At 39.7% G+C, this 20,752-nt stretch overlaps 1 protein-coding gene and 1 long non-coding RNA gene across 4 annotated transcripts; one reads left to right on the top strand and one right to left on the bottom strand.

Annotated features, from left to right (window-relative positions):
* The first annotated feature begins 917 nt into the window (after positions 1-917).
* LOC110060542 (uncharacterized) lies at positions 918-13,423 on the top strand. Of its 3 annotated transcripts, XM_089271753.1 has the most exons (6): positions 921-1,726; positions 4,057-4,302; positions 5,524-5,832; positions 8,859-9,131; positions 10,243-10,476; positions 11,373-13,423. In XM_089271753.1, exons 1-6 carry the CDS (start codon positions 1,468-1,470, stop codon positions 11,678-11,680), a joined length of 1,629 nt encoding a protein of 542 aa, XP_089127879.1. In that variant the 5' UTR covers positions 921-1,467; the 3' UTR covers positions 11,681-13,423. The 3 variants fall into 3 exon arrangements, with proteins under 3 accessions (XP_089127880.1, XP_089127882.1, XP_089127879.1); XM_089271754.1 differs by lacking the exon at positions 10,243-10,476 and having other exon boundaries at positions 918-1,726; XM_089271756.1 differs by lacking the exon at positions 5,524-5,832 and having other exon boundaries at positions 920-1,726.
* Positions 13,424-18,990: 5,567 nt separating this feature from the next.
* Positions 18,991-19,884, bottom strand: LOC149105089 (uncharacterized). The gene is made up of 2 exons (XR_016201584.1): positions 19,353-19,884; positions 18,991-19,095 (listed from the first exon to the last, which is right to left on the bottom strand). It is a non-coding gene; the product is annotated as an uncharacterized LOC149105089 (long non-coding RNA).
* Between the last annotated feature and the right edge of the window lie 868 nt (positions 19,885-20,752).

Consider the following 20,752-nt stretch of genomic DNA (forward strand, 5'->3'; position numbering starts at 1 on the left):
ACATTATCATCAGCAGAAAGAGTCAAACGTTCTAGCAGAAAACTAGAAATTATATCATCAACCATCTAGTTAAATACATAATTCTCTTCGAATTTCATGATCGAAAATGGTGGCGGATATAAAACCAATTGAGGTATGGCACATAATAGTCAGCGTTCAAGTAACAGTTACAACTCTCGTCAACTGTTGCTAATATTATCTACAATGCATATTCTGTATCTGACACTTCTCTGATTTATGAGCCTTAATCAGTAAACTAACTGTTGCCCGCCAATAAACGTGCCTGCACGTTGTGCAGAGAATATGTCGGATGAAAAGTCAACAACGCGCCAAAGGTTAATATGCGCCGAAATTTTGCCTTTGAACGTACTTCCTTCTTCTCCCCCAGGATGATAACCTGACTTAAGCCTGCGATTCAATTAAAAACCAATACCCGCTCAGCGGTCACGTACCACCATAGCATCTCATTTGCTTTGCTTTGTTCTGTTTTTATTCCTTTCAGATCTTATATAATTTCCTGTGTAGAAAAAGTATCGCTTCCATTTTAAATTTCACTGTTTCTCTTAAATAAACCTGATTGAGACGCACACCCTTTTATTTCCTTTTATTTAGCCATTTGTTCCCATCACCCGACAACGCAAACTCCCCATAACTCGACCTTTCCTTGATTTTATTGGAATGGTCGAGCTGAGCTGAGCTATTAAGCATCAACTTCTTAAAGTCCCTCTAACCCCCAATTACAGGCGTTTGAACATGTAATTTCTATGTTCACGACCGCGCAAAGTGGGATCTGGGTCGAGCTGCTAGTGACGTCACTTCGGGAACCGGGTTAATACACTCAAGAAACTGACTGAACTTCGAAGGCTGTTAAAACATTTTTGGGTTATTTGTGATTCATATGAATTCTACATCGATTTTGACACATAGTATCAGAAACAAAATATTTTTATTCCCGAAATGTCGTCAAAATCCAACTCGTCCCATTCTCCGTTAATTCTCCTCGGTCGTGAACATGGAAAAGGGCAATTTTGAAAATTTTGAAAATTCTTAGAAAATTAACGAAAATAACTACAACGATGATTTTTTTTTTCGCGGAAGTAATCAGGGAAACTAAATGTTATTAAAGGAAAAGAAAATTGGGTGGCACTTTAAGTGTTGCATTCTCGCCAGACAGTCACCTCCCAACGAAATAAATAAGGTATACCAATCAATAAAAGGACAAAGAAAAGAAAAAGACCAGCAGAAAAGTTAAAGGTAAATGTTTGGTTATTTTTGGCATGGTTCTTCGGACCCTGTTTTTTTGTTTTTTTGTTTTTTTGTTTTTTTTGTTTTTTTCCCGTAATGTAATACTTCGGATGTTCATTATTTTAATATTTGCCAGTCTGGAGCTGCTGAAGTCGAAGATCACCTACAGTTTTTGTGTCTGTTCAGCGAAGTTAAGTTTGACTTTTTCATATCCCCTCAGTTATGGATGGCTGTGCTAAAGAGGTAAAAATAATGTCCACAGAGAAACGTAGCACCAATCTTCACAAGGCGTCCTCCATTTTGTCCGTTGCTGCAATTCTGTTGACGATCGCGCTGTTCGTGAGAATGGAGACAGTGGTTCATGACACGAAAATGATGGATTCAAAATTCACGCTGGAAATTCAACAAATCAAAGAGGATCTGAAAGAGGGAAAAGCTTCTTATCGAGGTCGTGTGAACGAGAACTTTGACATTGTCAATGGCAAGTGAAAGTTTTGTTGTCTTCATTATCTTGTTATTTCAGGACGCTAGCGGTATGCGGAGAGCGAAATTATGCTTGAGCACGTTAGTCATGTTCAGTCGTGTTCGTCGCTTATCATCTCCAGCCGCCGTAAAACGTTCGAACGAATGATTCGATGTTTTTCGATTAATATCATTTTTTGACGATAAATTAAAACCTATAAGTGCAAAATAAATTAAAACAAGAGTTTTCATGAAAGTGAACCCCGCTTTGTTATCGGATTTTAGCGCACCTTACAGACAAAGCATCTGTTGTCTTAAATGTTTGCGTGTTTTTCATGATAACACTAAGGGTTTGATAAGATATATTTATTAACGAATATCCGGGAAAAATGATTATTTAAGGGTATTTCTATTCCCCGTATGTAATGATTTCAGGCTAGCGTAGAAAACAGTTAGCAAGTAGGCAAATGTTTTCCTCCAAGGAGATTTCATTTAGGTGTTGCAGACAGAGGTCATCTTATGTATATCAGTTCAGACAAAACGGCGTGGCAATGAAATTCAATTTGTTTCTCTTGGCACATTTTGCCAGCGTTGAAAGGTAAAAAATGGTCAGTGATTCAAACACAGAACTAAGGATTTGAAGCCATCAACTGAAATTGTGTAAAATGGCATAAGAGTTTGAAATGGAGACACGCCAGTGACTGGTAATCCGCGTATTCTGTTTCATGAGACAAAAAGAACGTCATTTACCTCAAGTAAAACTGGCACAAACGACTAGAAAAGCAACTCACTTTCATCATTTTATTTGCATAAATGGATTTCAATTTCGATTCTGAAGTTTGATCCAAAGCAGATATTGCGTCAATGACAAATGCAGACTACATCCACCATGTTGCGGAATGCATTTACCAGAGCCGGTATTAACCATGCTGACGTGGCGTTAACTGCTAACCCAACGACAATAAACTGTTACTAAGACCACTGAAAAACTAAGAAAAAAGAGTTGCTTATCAAGATTTTGTTTCAACGTATCGTTTGTGTCTTCCTGATTTCAACTGATTCATTTCTTGTCTCTAGATTAGCATCATCCGAAAAAATGTAGTAAAAAACCCGATTAATAATAATTAAATACCAAAAAAAGAAAAAGCAATCATGATGTCAAGTTCTGAACGCGAGTAAACTGTGACTCAACCAGCAAACCCAATTCAACCAACCATCAAGACCTGAGGCGAAACCCTTCCATGTTCGAAAAACAATTCTCATTGGTAATTTCTGCGCAATTTTTGTTTTGTGTTATGCCATTCCTTTTGCAAACAATGGCCAATGCTTGATGGTGAAAATGAAAGTTACATTTTTAACACCTTGGCTTAAAAAAAAGATAAAAATATGCCGAAAAAAAAAAATTGCGATTAGACGGAATTTTTAAGTACTCGTAGGTCAGCATTTATTCCAATTCAATAGGCTTGGAATATTTTCCCCTCTACAAATGTAGCAAAACAAAGTAATTTGCCACACCTACTTCCCCGCAATGTTCTCAAGTAATCTGCGCGCGCTCGAAGGAAACAGTCAGTGGTTTGGATATTTTATGACGTCAACGTGAGCACAAAAAGCAAAACTGACAGCCGGGATTTTCTTGCGTTTCCTTCGGCAAAATTCCGTAAAATTTGGCAAATTGGTAGTAAATATTTTACTTTAGTCGAAGGTCGTTTTTCAGGGAAATCTATCAGACCAGGTTTTTGCAGCTGTAAAAGACTTAAATTTGAAAAAAAAAATCGAAAAAACTGCCTTTACAAACCCTACTTTTTCTGTGTTTAAAATTCGTGTCCCGCTGTAAGAGAGGTGCTGTAAAAATTTTGGAAGATTTCACAGAAAATCACAAATAAAGCCATAAAAAAAGTAGAAAACACATTTACTTGGGCATTTATAATCAAGACTAAGCCAAAGATTTTAACAGAGATGATAACAAAGCACTATTTAATCAATCATTGGTTATTACATGTAAGAAGTTTGAGAGGACTGGGCGTGAAAGCCACTGCAAAAACAACATTCAAAACATAACACTTGCGCGCGCAACGCCAAGAATGATTACCCTATGGAGCTATTTTAAAGGTAGGGTTTAACGGTTCGGTGCATGTTTCTAAATCATCACTGTTATCGCTTTAAAAACCCTACTAAGATGTAGTTCAGTAATCACACCCTATAGTTAGACGTGATGGATGACCAAAATTCTCAGAAGATTTCATTGGATCTTACCGACGCTGACGCTTAGGTTTGCATGCCAAATTTGAAGCACTTATCAGTTTCTCTTGCAGCCAGATATCGATACAAACCTTTTACTTTTTTTTATAGACGTGAATTCCAACGGTCAAATTTCACGTCGCAGCTTAAAAACCAACCACCAGTATCCTGATGCCCTTCAAGGACTTGGAGATGGGATTAAGAATTATGTGGTCTCCATTGTCAAGACATCTGTGGAGTCTTACTGTCTCTCTCCTGGCAAAGTGTGCGTGGCAGGTCCCCCAGGACCAAAGGGCATCGAAGGAACTCCCGGTGAACGAGGACCAAAAGGAACTACTGGGATCAAAGGGGAAAAAGGTATTCAAGATGAAGTCATGTGACCTGCCTATTGATGCTCCTCTCTAAAGAAAGACTCACCACTTTCTAAAGCGTTCAATTGTCAATTAACATAATTATTATATTATTATTATAAATATCAAAACAAATGTATTTGTTCATGGATTACCATAGAAAAAATTCTAGCGTAATAGACCATAATTTGGGAAAACTGACAGCATACTTTCATTGCAAGTTTATGTCTTAACCCTGGTTCAGGTTAGACCATTTTCGCTCGTAACCCGGTATGAGGGCTAGCTGCCTGTTCCTTTGCATCTCCAATAGTATTAAGTAGTGATAAAATTCACGCGGCTTGTAAAGCATCGAAGCTTGACAAATCACGTGCCAATAATGACGAAATATTACGCTTAAATGACTTCGCATTTCAAAATTCGCCATCATGGATTCCAAATGTTTTTCAAAACTATCAAAACAGTTCCAAAGTTGATTAAAAATCAGAGCAATAAAAGTTGCATACATATGGCACCATACCTCTGAGCAGATAATTTAACACGCGCCTTGTGTGGATGTTTACGTGATGAATGAAAACGCGTGGAAAACTGCATCGGCTGTTAACCTCGGAAGATCCGCGCCACAGGAATGACTATTTCTAGGCCCCCTGAGTTTTTTGAAAACAGGATTGACGTAAAAAACAAACAAACAAACAAACAAAGAAAAAACACTTGGGAGCAATTACTTGCGAAGTTTACGAATAAGGCCTTAGGATCGTCAAGCTAATTAGTAACAAAACAAGGAACTCACCAGTTGAAATGAATAAGTTTGATAAGGCAGTCTTAATTGTTGACTAGCTACGAATAATTGCAATTTAGCTGGGTTTTCACGGCTCGATAAAAAACCGACAGATTGCTGTGTTCTTGGCATCTCGAATTGTTGAACCCGTCTAAAAACCTTAAGACTATAGCTACAACCAGCAAATTCATCTTGTCCTTTGAACAAGAAAATAAGCACATATAGAACTGGCATGGAATAAATTGAGTGATCGTAGTGCTGCGCGCACTACCTGGCATGGTTAATAGAAACCGCGTTTTGCCAAGGTAAGGGCACAACTCTGACTCCATAAAAATGGCAATGTACATGCACACACAAAGAAAAAAAATTAAGGAGCAAAAGAAACTTAGCTCCCCATTCCTTTAGCTACCTTTAAATGTGTATGATTGTTTTTTTCCTCGTTAAATGTTACAGGAGCTCCAGGACATCCGGGACCTAAAGGTGACGTAGGGGAGTCAATATCTGCTCCAGAAGTTTTTGTATCTCCTACCTCACTCACTGTGACTCAGAACCAGACCGCCACGTTTTACTGCTCAGCTGATGGTAATCCAAAGCCTAGCGTAGCCTGGAGTAAAATAAGTGGCTCAGGACTGGTGAATACGGACGGACAAGGCAATAAGCTACAGATCAAGAGTGCAGGTTACAATCACTCGGGGAGTTACGTTTGCACGGCTACAAATCTCTTGGGACATGGCAAGAAGGTGGTGAAACTTTTCGTGGAAGGTATGCACACTATATGCTTCAGAACGCACACAACTTTGTCAAATGGGTACACGCGTCATTGCACATGTTTTATTTTTTTGGTCTAATACACTTGACCTGAGTCGGATCGACTAAGGTGGTAATCGACCCGGAAGTCCAAGCTGACTTCCGGTACGTGGAATTTCTTCCGTTTTAAAAATCGTGAACTGACTTCCATTAAGAAGGGCCGACACCATGAAGAGTCGACCCGACTCAGGTCGCGTGTATTGGACATGGTAATAGCACCATGAAGTCGCTTTTCCATAGACTGGTTTTATTTTTCTACGGTAGGATAACTTACTGCATGAATGCTGGGACGATGGTAACTTAAACTGAAGAGAATGAAGGAATGAATGAAAGAATGAATGAATGAATAAAATGAATGAAAGACTTTGAGGAAATATTTTAATTTTAGACACCTCCTAGGATGTCTTTTTGCCTTTTGTTGAATGATTGAGCGCTTGAGTGATTGATGCCTTTTGGCCTTTTGTTGATTGATTGATTGATTGATCCATTGAGTGATTGCGTGATTAAGTGATTGACTGATTGAGTAATTGACTGATTGACTGATTGACTGATTGACTGATTGACTGATTGACTGATTGACTGACTGACTGGTTGAGTGATCGAGTAATTGACTGATCGAGTGATGGACTGATGGACTGATGGACTGATGGACTGATGGACTGATGGACTGATGGACCGATGGACTGATGGACCGATGGACTGATGGACTGATGGACTGATGGACTGATGGACTGATGGACTGATGGACTGATGGACTGATGGACTGATGGACTAATGGACTGATGGACTGATCGAGTGATGGACCGATGGACTGATGGACCGATGAACTGATGGACCGATGGACTGATGGACCGATGGACTGATGGACCGATGGACTGATGGACCGATGGACTGATGGACCGATGGACTGATGGACCGATGGACTGATGGACCGATGGACTGATGGACCGATGGACTGATGGACTGATGGACTGATGGACTGATGGACTGATGGACTGATGGACTGATGGACTGATGGACTGATGGACTGATGGACTGATGGACTGATGGACTGATGGACTGATGGACTGATGGACTGATGGACTGATGGACTGATGGACTGATGGACTGATGGACTGATGGACTGATGGACTGATGGACTGATGGACTGATGGACTGATGGACTGATGGAGTGATAGACTGATGGACTGATGGACTGATGGACTGATGGACTGGTGGACTGATGGACTGGTGGACTGATTGACTGGTGGACTGATGGACTGGTGGACTGATGGACTGGTGGACTGATGGACTGATGAACTGATGGACTGATGGACTGATGGACTGATGGACTGATGGACTGATGGACTGATGGACTGATGGACTAATGGACTGATGGACTGATGGACTGATGGGCTGATGGACTGATGGACTGATGGACTGATGGACCGATGGACCGATGGACCGATGGACCGATGGACCGATGGACCGATGGACCGATGGACCGATGGACCAATGGACTGTTGGACTGATTGACTGATGGACTGATTGACTGATTGACTAGTGGACTGATTGACTGATTGCCTGATTGACTGGTTGACTGATTGACTGATTAACTGATTGACTGATTGACTAATTGACTGACTGATTGACTGATGGACTGATTGACTGATTGACTGATGGACTGATTAACTGGTTGACTAATTGATGGATTGACTGGTTGACTGGTTGACTGATTAACTGGTTGACTGGTTGACTGGTTGACTGACTGATGACTGATTGACTGATTGACTGATGGACTGATTGATTGATTGACTGATGGACTGATTGACTGGTTGACTGATTGACAGATTGACTGGTTGACTGGTTGACTGATTAACTGGTTGACTGGTTGACTGACTGATTGACTGATTGACTGATTGACTGATTGACTGATTGACTGATTGACTGATTGACTGATGGACTGATGGACTGATTGATTGATTGACTGATGGACTGATTAACTGGTTGACTGATTGACTGATTAACTGGTTGACGGGTTGACTGGTTGACTGGTTGACTGGTTGACGGGTTGATGGGTTGACGGGTTGACTGGTTGACTGGTTGACTGGTTGACGGGTTGACGGGTTGACGGGTTGACGGGTTGACTGGTTGACGGGTTGACTGGTTGACTGGTTGACGGGTTGACGGGTTGACGGGTTGACGGGTTGACGGGTTGACGGGTTGACTGGTTGACTGGTTGACTGGTTGACTGGTTGACTGGTTGACTGGTTGACTGGTTGACTGGTTGACTGGTTGACTGGTTGACTGGTTGACTGGTTGACTGGTTGACGGGTTGACGGGTTGACGGGTTGACGGGTTGACGGGTTGACGGGTTGACGGGTTGACGGGTTGACGGGTTGACGGGTTGACTGGTTGACTGGTTGACTGGTTGACTGGTTGACTGGTTGACTGGTTGACTGGTTGACTGGTTGACTGGTTGACTGGTTGACTGGTTGACTGGTTGACTGGTTGACTGGTTGACTGGTTGACTGGTTGACTGGTTGACTGGTTGACTGGTTGACTGGTTGACTGGTTGACTGGTTGACTGGTTGACTGGTTGACTGGTTGACTGGTTGACTTGATTGACTGATTAACTAACCTACTGCCTGTCGGCTCGTGTTCCCAGAGCATTTCTCGTTCTCCCAAACTGTGAACGAGAGCTGTGCCCTCGTCAGCTATCCGAGAGCGAATAATTCAATTGTTCTGTATAAATATAGTAGTTGTTCAAAACTTTATCTAAATCCTCTTAAAAAACACTTCGAAAACGCCATGAAGCGGCCGTCATTATGTTAACAACCGGAACATTGCCCCGGTACTCACTATCTATCACAGAATAGATAGTGAGTAGCGTAGCCAATCAGAGAACGGCTTTCGCTATAGAACGCTGGTAGATTTATACTTAAACTCGATAGAAACTCTTAAATGAACGTAAATGTTTTATCATTTGTTTGTCTGTCCAGTGTCTCCAACGTTCACCGAGGTTCCCGATAGAGTTGTGAAAGTAACAGCAAATTCTGTAGCTTCTATTCCCTGCCAAGCATTTGGTTTTCCACCACCGAAAGTTGTCTGGTCAAGAGGACTTGTGCCGTTACCGCAAGGTCGAACCATTGTTGCCAATGGCACACTGAATATCTCCAAATTTAGTCCTGAGGACGTCGGTCCTTATCAGTGTAAAGCCACCAACAAGCTTGGGTCTGTTAGCGCATTGACAACCTTGCGTTATGTTGCAGAAGGTGAGAACTAGTACTTTTTGTTGTTCTTGTTGTTTGGCTTTATTTGGCTTTACTGTTTCAATAATGGACACGCATTACACTGTAATCGAAGCAGATCTTCAGATAATGCGAAGGCAACAAGCAGGCAGCTGTCTTTTGGAGTTTAACTGTCCCTACATTTTCAACTTACACTGTTCGACTCATTATCAAACTTAATGAATTGTTAATGAAAATTATGAAACGATGATATTATGACGAAATCCGATAGGAAATCGAGCAACTTCAACTTTTACTGGACAAAAACCTGTACCAGAATAATTTAAGTATATTGCAGTCCTTTTTTGCATTTTCTAAAAGCTAAAGATACAAATAGTTGCCTGAAATAACACCAAAAATAATTTCCCATGGGAAGTCGACGAAATAAATTTCAAAGTTCAGAGAAATTGTGCAAAAGGAAGTAGCATTTCATCATCAGTTTCATTTCACCAGTACTTTCAAGTGTTTCATATGAACTGCAACGTTTGTTTTCGACAGTTCGCGTTGTTAGAAACGATTTCTTTTGAGAAGATATTTAACACAGTCGCACAGACGTTTGCAATACAATGTAAATTATGTTGGTACTAAGTTTTTGTTTACTAGTTACTCGAACTTCTGGTGGATTCCCTCTTTAAATATGTGTTGCTCTGAGTATCGAATAACTGTTGACAGTAACTATTAACATAGTTAATATAGGGGACTGGTTATGAAGCCCGGCAAATATCAAAGGAGCAAACAAAGATGCCAAGATTTATGTTGGATGGTCCACGGCCGGGCACAATCTTTTGTTTTGCGCTCATACACTATGCATGAATTACGTAACCTAAACGTTTCTATTGGTTAGCTCCTCAGTACGGAGTAAACAGCTATTGTGTTTTGTACACGGTCAAGGCCAAAGAAGCGAACAAAAACATACAGCAAAGAACTTTGTCGGGTTTCACAACCATTCCCCTTCGTTAACTATGCTATTAGTTGGTCTTGTGATTCGCTGCAGTTGCTCGGGCACTCGTTCATACGTTACCGTGCAATAACTACTAAATCTCTTGTTGGCTCTAGAGAATTTTGTCAAGTCATATACATAAATTATTTTTTTAAGACTTCAGGATAAATTCGGTTATAATAACCGACAATGCATCTTATAAAACTCGTCTTCGTCATTTCCTGAGTCCTGCTGTTGGAAGCAGAACTCGTTGGGTGCTGTGTTACCGCGCCTCCACTCATGGTTGGGCTTCAAGAACCTTTCACAGCAGGTGTGATGGGAAACGTGACACGATTACCATCATTAAAAATGGACAGTACGTGTTTGGAGGATACACCGATATACCTTGGGGTAAATGGAACATCTCATACTAATTTTCTCAAGTTTGTTTTTAATAAGTACTAGGACGCGGAAGTAAAGGCAAAGCTGCTTCCTTAACCGGCAGCCAATCCGTAAGAGGAAACATATATTTTGCCACGTACGCTCAATAATAAGATCACCGTAATAAGGGTAGATCTAGATCGTGTCCAAGGTGAAATTATGTTTTACATTAGGACGCAAATCACCCTAGCCTATTTGACTGAATTTTTATGTTATTAAAGACATGTTTTTACAACTTCCCACGAGAATAGTACTGCCCATCGCGTGCGAAAAAGCAAGAGTAAATAAGTACTCTTTTACAGGTTATTTATCTACCTTTTCTGTCATGTATTATAATTCCTAGGCTTGTACACATCATTGATTGTAGTTTGATCTTTGTTAATTGTGATATACTGCGTTCTTTTATCGTGGGAATGATGTAATGACACTCAGTGCATATTTTTCGTAACGTATAGTAATACGTGTATTATGATTTCATTGGAAAAAAAAAAAATTCAAGCAAGATCGCAAAGTATTTCACAAAAATAAAGACAAAAATTCGAATCAATGGTTATCACACTTTTGAAACTTTTCCGAAAAATCATCAGGAGTGTCAATTGTTTGGTCACGCGACTTGGGACCCTAAGCCAATAACCCCCCCCCCCCCCCCCCCTCCTCCTCCTTACCCCTCAGTCCTCACCTTCCATTCATGCTGGCAAATGAGGTTAAATAGGGTCAGGCAAGTTCTTTTTACCTATGTAGTTGTCTGATGCTAATTATTCTGTAGTTATTCTCCTTTTTTTCCTTATTTACCAACTAGAATATAGAGCTCCACCGATATAACATTATTGTTATCATTGTAATTATTATTATTTGTTATCATTCAGGGTCCAGTGATAGTCCTGGTTACTCTTCCAATGCGTTCATATTTTCACTCCGAAACAAAGAAGATCATGCATTTAAGAGCATGGTGAAAGATCCATCAAAAGCAATTTACGGACGCACAAATCTAGGTCCAACATTTGGTTATGGGTGGGACATCTCTATTCAGGACAATGCCAACAGCAACACTGAGTCCTACGCAAACTTTGGCGTCTCCTACTCTGTTCCAAGTGGAGTACAAGACAGGAAAACAATCCTGGCTGGGACTTACAAATTCACACCTGATGAGGTGGAGGTGTTTTACCTCGGCTGAATCGCTTTTAATAATGGTTTGGAACATTTTCATTTAACTAGTGGACATGTTAATTACATGTAAGTACGCCATTTTATTTTTAAGTTTCGCCTCATAATTTTCTTTCTACTTATGTAGTGGATATATCACTTGATTACAAGAACACGTGCGTTTCAACATTCGCTAAGCAATCGGCCATGACTGAATGTAAGCAAAATATTTATATATCATAAGAGCACATTGGAATTTTCGGAGTCAGTTCTGCTTAAAAAAGGTTCAATTTTACATGTCAAAGGATTTAGATATATAAAAAAAAGTAAATTGCCATGTCACGAAGAAAGAAAGGGCATAACTACAACAACAACAAAAAAATATTAGATCACTAATGTGACGCGATTTAAATAAGACGCGAAGTGACCGTATAGATGGTACAAAAAAAGCGTTCTTGTCTTATTTTAGACGCAAACTTGAATAAGACGCGTCTTGTTTTCTCCCGTATAATTCACCCTAGGCTCAAATCGTTTTGCCAAAAAATTTCGGCTGCTGGGATGTAAAACTATTGCCTTGTTTGAATTGTTTCGTTTTTACCTTAGTTAAAACTGTAACGTTTAGCTACGACGCTGTTTTGTTTTTGTTGTTCCTTTTTCTGGTTTCTGTGTATGTTTTATGGATATTATTCTTAATCTTATTTTCATTCTTGTTAGTTTTCGTTTTTCTTTTTGGTCATTAATCTGAATTCAAAGAAGATTTATGAAAAAAACTAACGAAACGAGTAATAAATGTCGTAAAGAGCCATTCTTTTGAATTCAGGCTGCTTGGGTCGGAGGGATATACTAAGCTCGACCTTGAAGGCCCGAAGTTTATTTAGGAACCACCATGTGTTCGAGGGACTAAGTTCCTAAGCGAAGAGCAGAAAACAAAGCTTTCTTAGTTCTTTTGCTTTATTTTAGATTAGTGGATGCAAAAGTGCATGTGATAAATATAGATTAAATTTCAGTATTAACTCGAAGATATATAGCATGGATACTTTTTTCGCGGAACTTTTCTCAAAGTTCTTTTTGTTGACAATCAGTAAGTTACAAGACTGTTCGTTGAATGAGTTCAAATTAAAAGTGAATTCACATACCTGAGCTGGTCAGATAACTACACAAGAATTTAAAATTCTATTATGCACGCGTGAGAAACAACCGAAAATATTTCCAGGAAGAATTCTGACATTACATAAATTGTCAGGGATAAAAACTTCCGGTTTTAATCTTATACGTCTTTCAAACAAGTAAAAACTGAGGTCTCGAAAAGTTGTTAGCAGTGTACCGTTACTGGGTTAATTAAGAGAAAAACGTACTAGCTGGTAGTTTACAAAATATCAACCTTAAACTTAACTTTTCACTTGGGTAGGACAGATTCAATGATGATGATGAAAGAACTTTGTATCTTTGGTCATAGAGCTGGTTCTATTCACTTAGTGTTGATATAACTGTAACATAATTATCTAATATATGAGTCCCGTTAGGACTGTCATGTTATTAAACTAGTCTTCCTTTATTAAAAGAAACCTGTCTATTTTAGGCTGATCACTTTTTTTTCTTTTTTATGCGCACTTGATTTAATTAATAAATGTTTGTTCTTAGTTTTTTCCTTCATAATATTTTAATATATCAGGTCGAAGGAAAATTTTAAACTAATGAAACGACCTTTTGTGACAGCATTATTGTAAGTTGGCAAAGTATGTGGTTTTAATAATAAAACCTTTTTATACTTATACCCATCCTTGTGTATTGCTTTTTTCGAAGTACACGACTATAAAACGAGTGGGCATCGGGTTGGAAACGAGTTTTAGGAATTCTGCGCTAATTCTGACGAGCTCCCCAAATGCCTGTCCAGCGCGCTATTTTGATGTCTCTTGGTTTGTCATTTTCTATCATGATCCATTTCATGATACAACATTCATTCAAAGTCAAAATTTAAAGCCGCGTTTCGTAATTCAAATTTACTGTCACACTCTCGCTGCACAAGAAAAGACTAGCTCTGCTACATGAAAGATAGGAAATGGATATTAACGTGTCCTTTTGGCCGTAGTACCAGTCTGACAATTACTTTAAATTTGTTCAGTATACTGCAGGTTGTTTTTTGTATTGCAGGTAACTGTTGGGACAAACCATGCAAATTTTTCTTACTTCGTGTGGTCCCCTAAATTGAAGATATTGTTGTTTAACAATTAGAAGGTGAGCTCAAACAGCTATCAGAGTCGATAGAAACTAACAACGAGCTGTTAGTTTCAGGATAACCCACTAACCAAACTCAAACTATCAAACGAAAATATTTTTTTTTATTTTTCGGAAACTTCACGAAAACGCACTGATGGCTGATTGACCAGCTCCCTTTGCCTTCTATCGATCGATCGATCGATCGTTAGCTAAGCTAAACGCCTAAGCCCCATCCCCTTTCCTCAACCCATTTATACCCCCGCGCTGGTTATAGGTCGATCGCCAAGTAAATATACTGTATTCCGCCTTTCCGGTTATAAGATTAACCCCCTCTCCACCACCCTCCCCCCCCCCCCTCCCCTGTTATAAGCGCCACCCAAAATCCCTTACGCAGTTTTACAACCCATGGTTTAAAACCGGAATTTCACGGTCATTAGGTGGGTTATGCTAACTACAAGCTGGTGTAGCGAGCAAAATTTCCTTCCGAATTTCAAGGCGAGTGAGAGGTGGGACACTTTTTCTGATGTGTGGGTATTGGCTGATCGAGCTGAAATTTGAAGGGATCGGCCATTTGATTTTGTTCAGTGTTACAATCCCAGTCGAAAATGTACTGACCATAAGCCCCACTTAAATGTTGATAATCAGGTAATTTTCTTAGTTAAAAAAAAGGAAAAAAAAAGGGTGTGACTGGGGATACGTCATCTAGCTTAATAAGTACATGTAGTCCTTACAACTTTAGTCTGGAGTTGAAGTTGCGAAAATATGTTTTAATTTTGATAATTTGAATGACTATGAGACATCATGATTATTTAGCATTCTTTTGGATGGGCAACGTAGAGCTTATGTCCAGCGCGATTCGCCGCTCTGTGGAAGGGAAATACAGTCTGGGAGGTAGTAAATAAGCACTGTGTGAGCATTGTATGAGCACTGAAATATCTGAACTGAACTTATGTGCGTGGAACAGGCGATAGGTCAAGGTTCTACATTAAATTTACGTATTGATTAGCGTTGCTTAGGGTTGAAGTAAATATATCTGGGCTGAAATAGTGGTGAAATTGTACTAGAAGAAGAGCATTGTGTGTAGGACACGTGATAGGTCAAGGGTCTACATTAAATTTACGTATTGGTGAGCTTTGTTTAGGGCTGAACTAAACATATTAAACAAGCTTAGATTATGGTCTCTTTAATGGAAAACAGAGCAGCCGTTGGGTTACGCACCATTTATGAAAGCCAAAGAATACTCAAGTCGTGTAAGAGGGAAGTTCTGGTTTATGCCATTGTTTACATTTTACCTAGAGGCAATGCAATGTATCTTTCAACTTTAAAAAAAAAAAGTAATTCGCTGAAGAACTTATCCTTTTGCTGTAATGAAAACAGGTTATAACTGTCACGCATGATAAGAGCACAAATTAGGTTTGGTTTGTGAAAAAACAACTAGAAGAATCTAGAAGACGTGATTTAACCACAGGATTTTCAGCTGGAAAGCATTCACAATGGAAAACAGATTATTTTTGTAATAAAACAGAAGGTTTACAGTAGTGATAATGAATTCAAGTTACAATTCATTTGCAGGTTTTAGTTTTTTGTAAAGTTTTACAAATGTGGTATTTTAAATTTTCTCTCAACGGAAGAGTGGTTGTGATTAAACAATATTAAACAAAACAAAAGAATTTTTACTCCCGAACGAGTTTAGTGAGGCTAATTTAATTGCAAACAAAAAAGTTTTAAATTGGCAGCCATTTATGAAAAGGGTCCATGCTGAATTTGCTGAGGATGCTATACGTGAACTTGTTGAATCGGGTCGTGCTCTTGAAGTTGTCGTACCTCCGTTGGTGGTCAATCCAATGTCAGTTTCAGTTTAGGTCACTAGCAAAAAGAGGCTCATTCTTGATTTTAAATACGTTAATAAATGTTTGAGAATGAAGACTGGAAAATTGCCATATCCTACTTTATGTCAGAAGCCTTTATGTTTTCTTTTGACCTGAGGAGCCGATACCACCATATTGAAATTTTTGAGGGTTATCAAACCTGCCTTGGTTTCTCTTGGAAGCATGGTAGCTCTAATTTCACAAAGTTTTACGTTTTCACAGTCTTGCCATTTGGTTTATCGTCCGCGCCTCTTATTTTCACCAAAACTCTTTAAAAGCCTTTGGAAAAACATTGGAGACATCAGGGCATATGCATTGCTATTTTTCTCGATGATGGCTGGGCCATAGAAAGAGATCGCCAAGTGTGTAGTAGCGTAGCTAAAGCAGTAAAAACTGATCTTGGTCAGGCAGGTTTTATCACAAATGACGAGAAAACGATATGGGAACCTTGCCAGCAAATCGATTGGTTGGGTCTTACATGGGACAGTGCTCGAGGAACCGTTGAAATCGTCCATAGGAAACATCTCCAGAATCATGACTAGACACTGCGTTTTGTCTACATTGAGTGTCCAGCATTGGGAGGAGAAAATTGAATTAGATCAGTATCGCTTTGAAGAGTTGCGTTTTTGGAGAACAAATTTGAATTCCCTCAAGGTTCGGGATTGTTTCCTCATTCATAAGCCTCAATGTTTCGTTTATTCCGATGCGGTTGCTAATGAATGTGGTTCAGTGATCAACCTTATGAGGAGCACATCTGTCACAGACTGTGGGAACCATCCGAATGCTCCAAAAGTTCTACTTGGAGAGGGCTTACCGCCATTGATTTTTCTCTCGAATCGTTCGCCCCAGTTCTGGAGGGTTCCCTCGTCAAGTGGTTTACGGATAGTAGGGACCTTAAGCACCGACGACGAATGGGACGACGACGACGAGTAAAATTGTTGTAGGACTGGGTCGAGGACGTCGTTCACGGCGTGAAAACCAAGTGCGAGTACATGTAAACAGACCTGAGTTCTTGTAAACATGGACCTAAAACCATCGAAAAATTTTGTCATGTCTTCCTTTCGCGAGCTCCAAGACCTGTTTCTGTTGAGCTACGAAAACGGTTCTATCGATGACAACACATTTTGAGTCCCACGTGAGGAATTGATGTCGAAAAATCCCGATTTCTCATACGAAGAACATAACAGGTTTTCACTCGAAGAGATGAATGATGCCGAATTTTCGCCCGATATAATCTAAAACGACCTTCACGGTATAAGTTCTATCCTAAAAACATAAGCGAAAGCCTACATGTAGATAGGAACCAGAAGAAATGAAATACAGAGTCATTTTTCAATTTCTGAATTCATTTAATTTCCTAGTTTCGCTGACAAGCAAATTCAACAACGGACAAATCGCCGACAAAATAAGGTTATTACCAACGATTTCTACACCAAACTCGCCGTAAAATCTAGTTGATACAAAGCTAAGAGGTTAAATAAATAACGAACTTTCATTTCAATAGTTTGATATACATTTTCTGCCTGAAACACAGCGTCAATAGATTAATACTTACTCACGTTCGCTCCGGACGGCAAACCTGACGTTTTGACGTCCTAAGCTTTACGTGGACGACAAGTCTAGCATGCGCAGTAGTGCGGTAAGGTCAAATTTTACTTCCGGTCGTCGTCCTCCGGGCTCGTCGTCGTCCTCCGGGCTCGTCGTCGTCGGTGCTTAAGGTCCCTAGTCAGTCGGCTGCGAAAATCGTCGAAGTGGGAAGCATGAAGTTCGATCTGCACAGACTAGCTGTCAAAATTGTCCAGATTTGCGCTGAGCATAATATTCGTTTGGAGGTCCAGTGGATCCCGCGAACGGAAAATACGAAAGCAGATTATATCAGTCGTCTTATTATTTGGCATATTATTCCGGAATTTTTCCTCGTTTAGAAGAGTTATGAGGTCCGCGCACAGTTGACTGTTTTGAAAAACTACCAAGATTCTTTTCCCATTTCTGGAACCCGGCGACATCAGGGGTGGACTTTTTTTGTTTAAAATCTAGAGTCTGAGAACTGTTTAGTGGTTCCTCCGGTACCTCTTGTTGCTCGCGCCCTCCATTATCTGAGTCTCCAGAAGGCGAGGGCTACCATCGTGATACCACTATAGCCTTCATCCAGTTCCTGGCCTCTACTCACAAGTAAATACAAGCAGTTTATGAAAGGCTGTTTCCAACAGAATAGAACTGAGGCTCTTACTTTAGAAGAAGAAGTTTGAATTCGTTCCTGGGCTCTGTAAATTTTACAGGTATCGTTGTCACCCTTAATTAGACTGGAATTTTTGTAAAGAAATTCTTGCGCGTTTCGTTTATTTGAAAGTGGACTTAAAGGGTTACTGTAGTTCAGTTTTCAAGAGTCGTATGACACTGGTCATGAGAAGGATGGATGTATTTATAGAAATGACACTGGTCAAACGCAGCGGCAGTTGCTAACAGGAGTGTGAGCTGAAGCACTTGAGTGTTCCAAAGAGGCCAAGAGGGTCGGATTTATCCCTCACATATTGCACGAGACTTCATGTAGGGCAGCTGTGTCCGTCCGTTCTATGTTCACGAGCTGACTTTGGACCCACTATGTGTCTGACTATGTGATGTGTAAAATTTGCTAACCTTTCTCACGACGCTGTTAGTTTGGCGTTATAAATGTTGCCTCTTTTTCGGTGTATGCCTTTTGTAGGGCCTCCGTGTTTTGTCTATCCCTGCGAGCGTCGGGAATTTGATTTTGAGTTAGGATTTTTAGGCGTGGCTAATTTATGCCCCAGTGCCGTTACATTACGATGTTATAGAGTTTAGTTTTTCTATTGATATATATTTTAGGTGTTATTTCTTAGGTTGTTCGACTCAAGTTTTATTTTCCTTTCTTTTTCCTTTGTTATACAGTCCGGGATCGTTATCAGATTTGATAACCTCGACCAAAATAAACCATTAATTAATAGCTGCACAATTTTTCGTTCACGTGACATTATTTGGTAGCAACAGTGTATAATTCAATATGGCGGTCGACGGGGCGCTGCGATGAAAGGAGTTACTTTTTTCACAAAATCACAATGCAATTTCATTTAATTAATTGTATGTTTGCTTCACAATAGGTTACTGGATTATGGAATAGAAACAGAGATGTATGGAAGAAAACTGTCTTTTGTCCAAAAGCTACTGCGAAAAGTTTCATTTTCAGATAGACACCGTATAATATTTGTTCCGAGTAAAAACACACGAAGGTAGACAACAGTTATTCTGTTCACAAAAGCGTTGTTTATTGATACTAATATGATAGCTTCTATTTTCACTCAGGCTTCATTTTCTTGGTAGTTGGCGAAGCTGGTTGTTCAACAGTCTGTATAAAATATAAACGAAACACTAACAGTAAATACATCTTGACTTTACAAATTGACACTGAACAAGTTGCTTCTATATTCCAAGCGGAGAGCTGTAACTGAATTTCGTTCAATTTGCATGAGCGAAGCGTGGTTAGGACCTAAACATCTCCTACTATGATTCATCACTATGAAATGGAAATAACAGTACCGAAACAGTTCGCGACCCTCCCTCTGTCGACTTCTGTCCAGATGTACTGAAGATAGAATAGCTTACCTCGATGGCCATATCCCATCCCTCGCCTAATGCCATTTCTGCGATTGCTAATTCAATCCCCTCCGCTGTGCTGTACATTTCGTTTCCATCTTTGATGCACCGGAGTTCTCTTTGTCGTTGTGCCCTCGCTTAATATGGTTCTGGCACAACAACAAAAATATAGCAGGTATATTTACTTTAATTCGTGATACACCTCCGTTCAGTGGAATGGGTACATGCAACACTTTGTGTCGTGAGACGTGACAGTAAACTTGGAAGTCTTGGCATTTCCGGAAAAAAATTGTTTTAGTTGTAGATCAGTAGTCTATTGTTGTGCATTCGGTGATATGGAAAAACGCTTTTAATGACCGATTCATATAAAAGAAACTATAATTCAAGTAATATGCTTTCGTACCATAGTTCACTCGCTAAATCCAACAATAAGCTTCATTATATAACGACTGGTGTGCCAGAAAACTGACCTAGTTTGGCTGGCATTTCCGGAAAATATTTCAGGACCGCGAGTTGTTGAAATTGACTCTAAAATATAGGCAACTTACCCTTTAATGTGATTGCCGATTTTCCCGCAGTCCGAAAGGTGTTTTAGTTCCCTGTTAAGAAGCATTGCACCCGGCCTATCTGTCTTCCAGCAACTTCTCTCAAAGTGTAATTTTTCTTAGCGCTCTTTGAGACCAGACTGTGGCACGTCTAGAAGTGTCTCGGGTATTTCTCTAATTTCTGGCAAAACACAACGAAGTGCGAACGGGTCTTTGTTCCCAATTTTTAGGAAGGACATGAAAAGGAGTTCCTTCTGGCCCCTTGATTTTGAACTCATGGTAACCCTTCAAAAGATAATAAACAACTAATGTTAGATTCGCAAGTGGTTTCCCGACCACCTGGACTGCCGTACCGTAAATCGAGCGACTCACTAAGAGCTATAATTTTTCTGAAGGGGTTTAGATGATTTATGTAAGCTACTTTTACCTACTCCTTGATTTTTCCACCAGTAATTCTTAAAGTTGAATGGTGCGTGTCTGTTAGGCCTAAAAGGAACGAAAATTTTATGCTGCGACAACAATAAACCTGCCCTATGTAATGACCAAGCTATATCCACAAAATCGATATAAATTTGCTATTTTGATTCTATGGGTACCAGCATCCGCCATCTCAATACCTAGGAACACATCAATTACAGCTGTAAATATGGCCGCCGTTACGAACAACACATCGCAAATCAAAATACCCCCGTACACTTTTTTCACAGATCGTGCACAACACTAAAAACACGTTAAATCCCAAGAATATGGCATGAAGATTAACGACACATTTTTTGTGATTTTCGCAAAAATCTGCCGGTAACTTAAATCTAATGACAAAATGAAAAACATACCTGGTTTGGATGCAAAATTGCAAGCGCTGTT

Source organism: Orbicella faveolata, unplaced genomic scaffold (genome assembly GCF_042242905.1).
Source record: "Orbicella faveolata isolate gen_17 unplaced genomic scaffold, um_ofav_v1 contig_34, whole genome shotgun sequence".
NCBI classification, from domain to species: Eukaryota; Metazoa; Cnidaria; class Anthozoa; order Scleractinia; family Merulinidae; genus Orbicella; species Orbicella faveolata.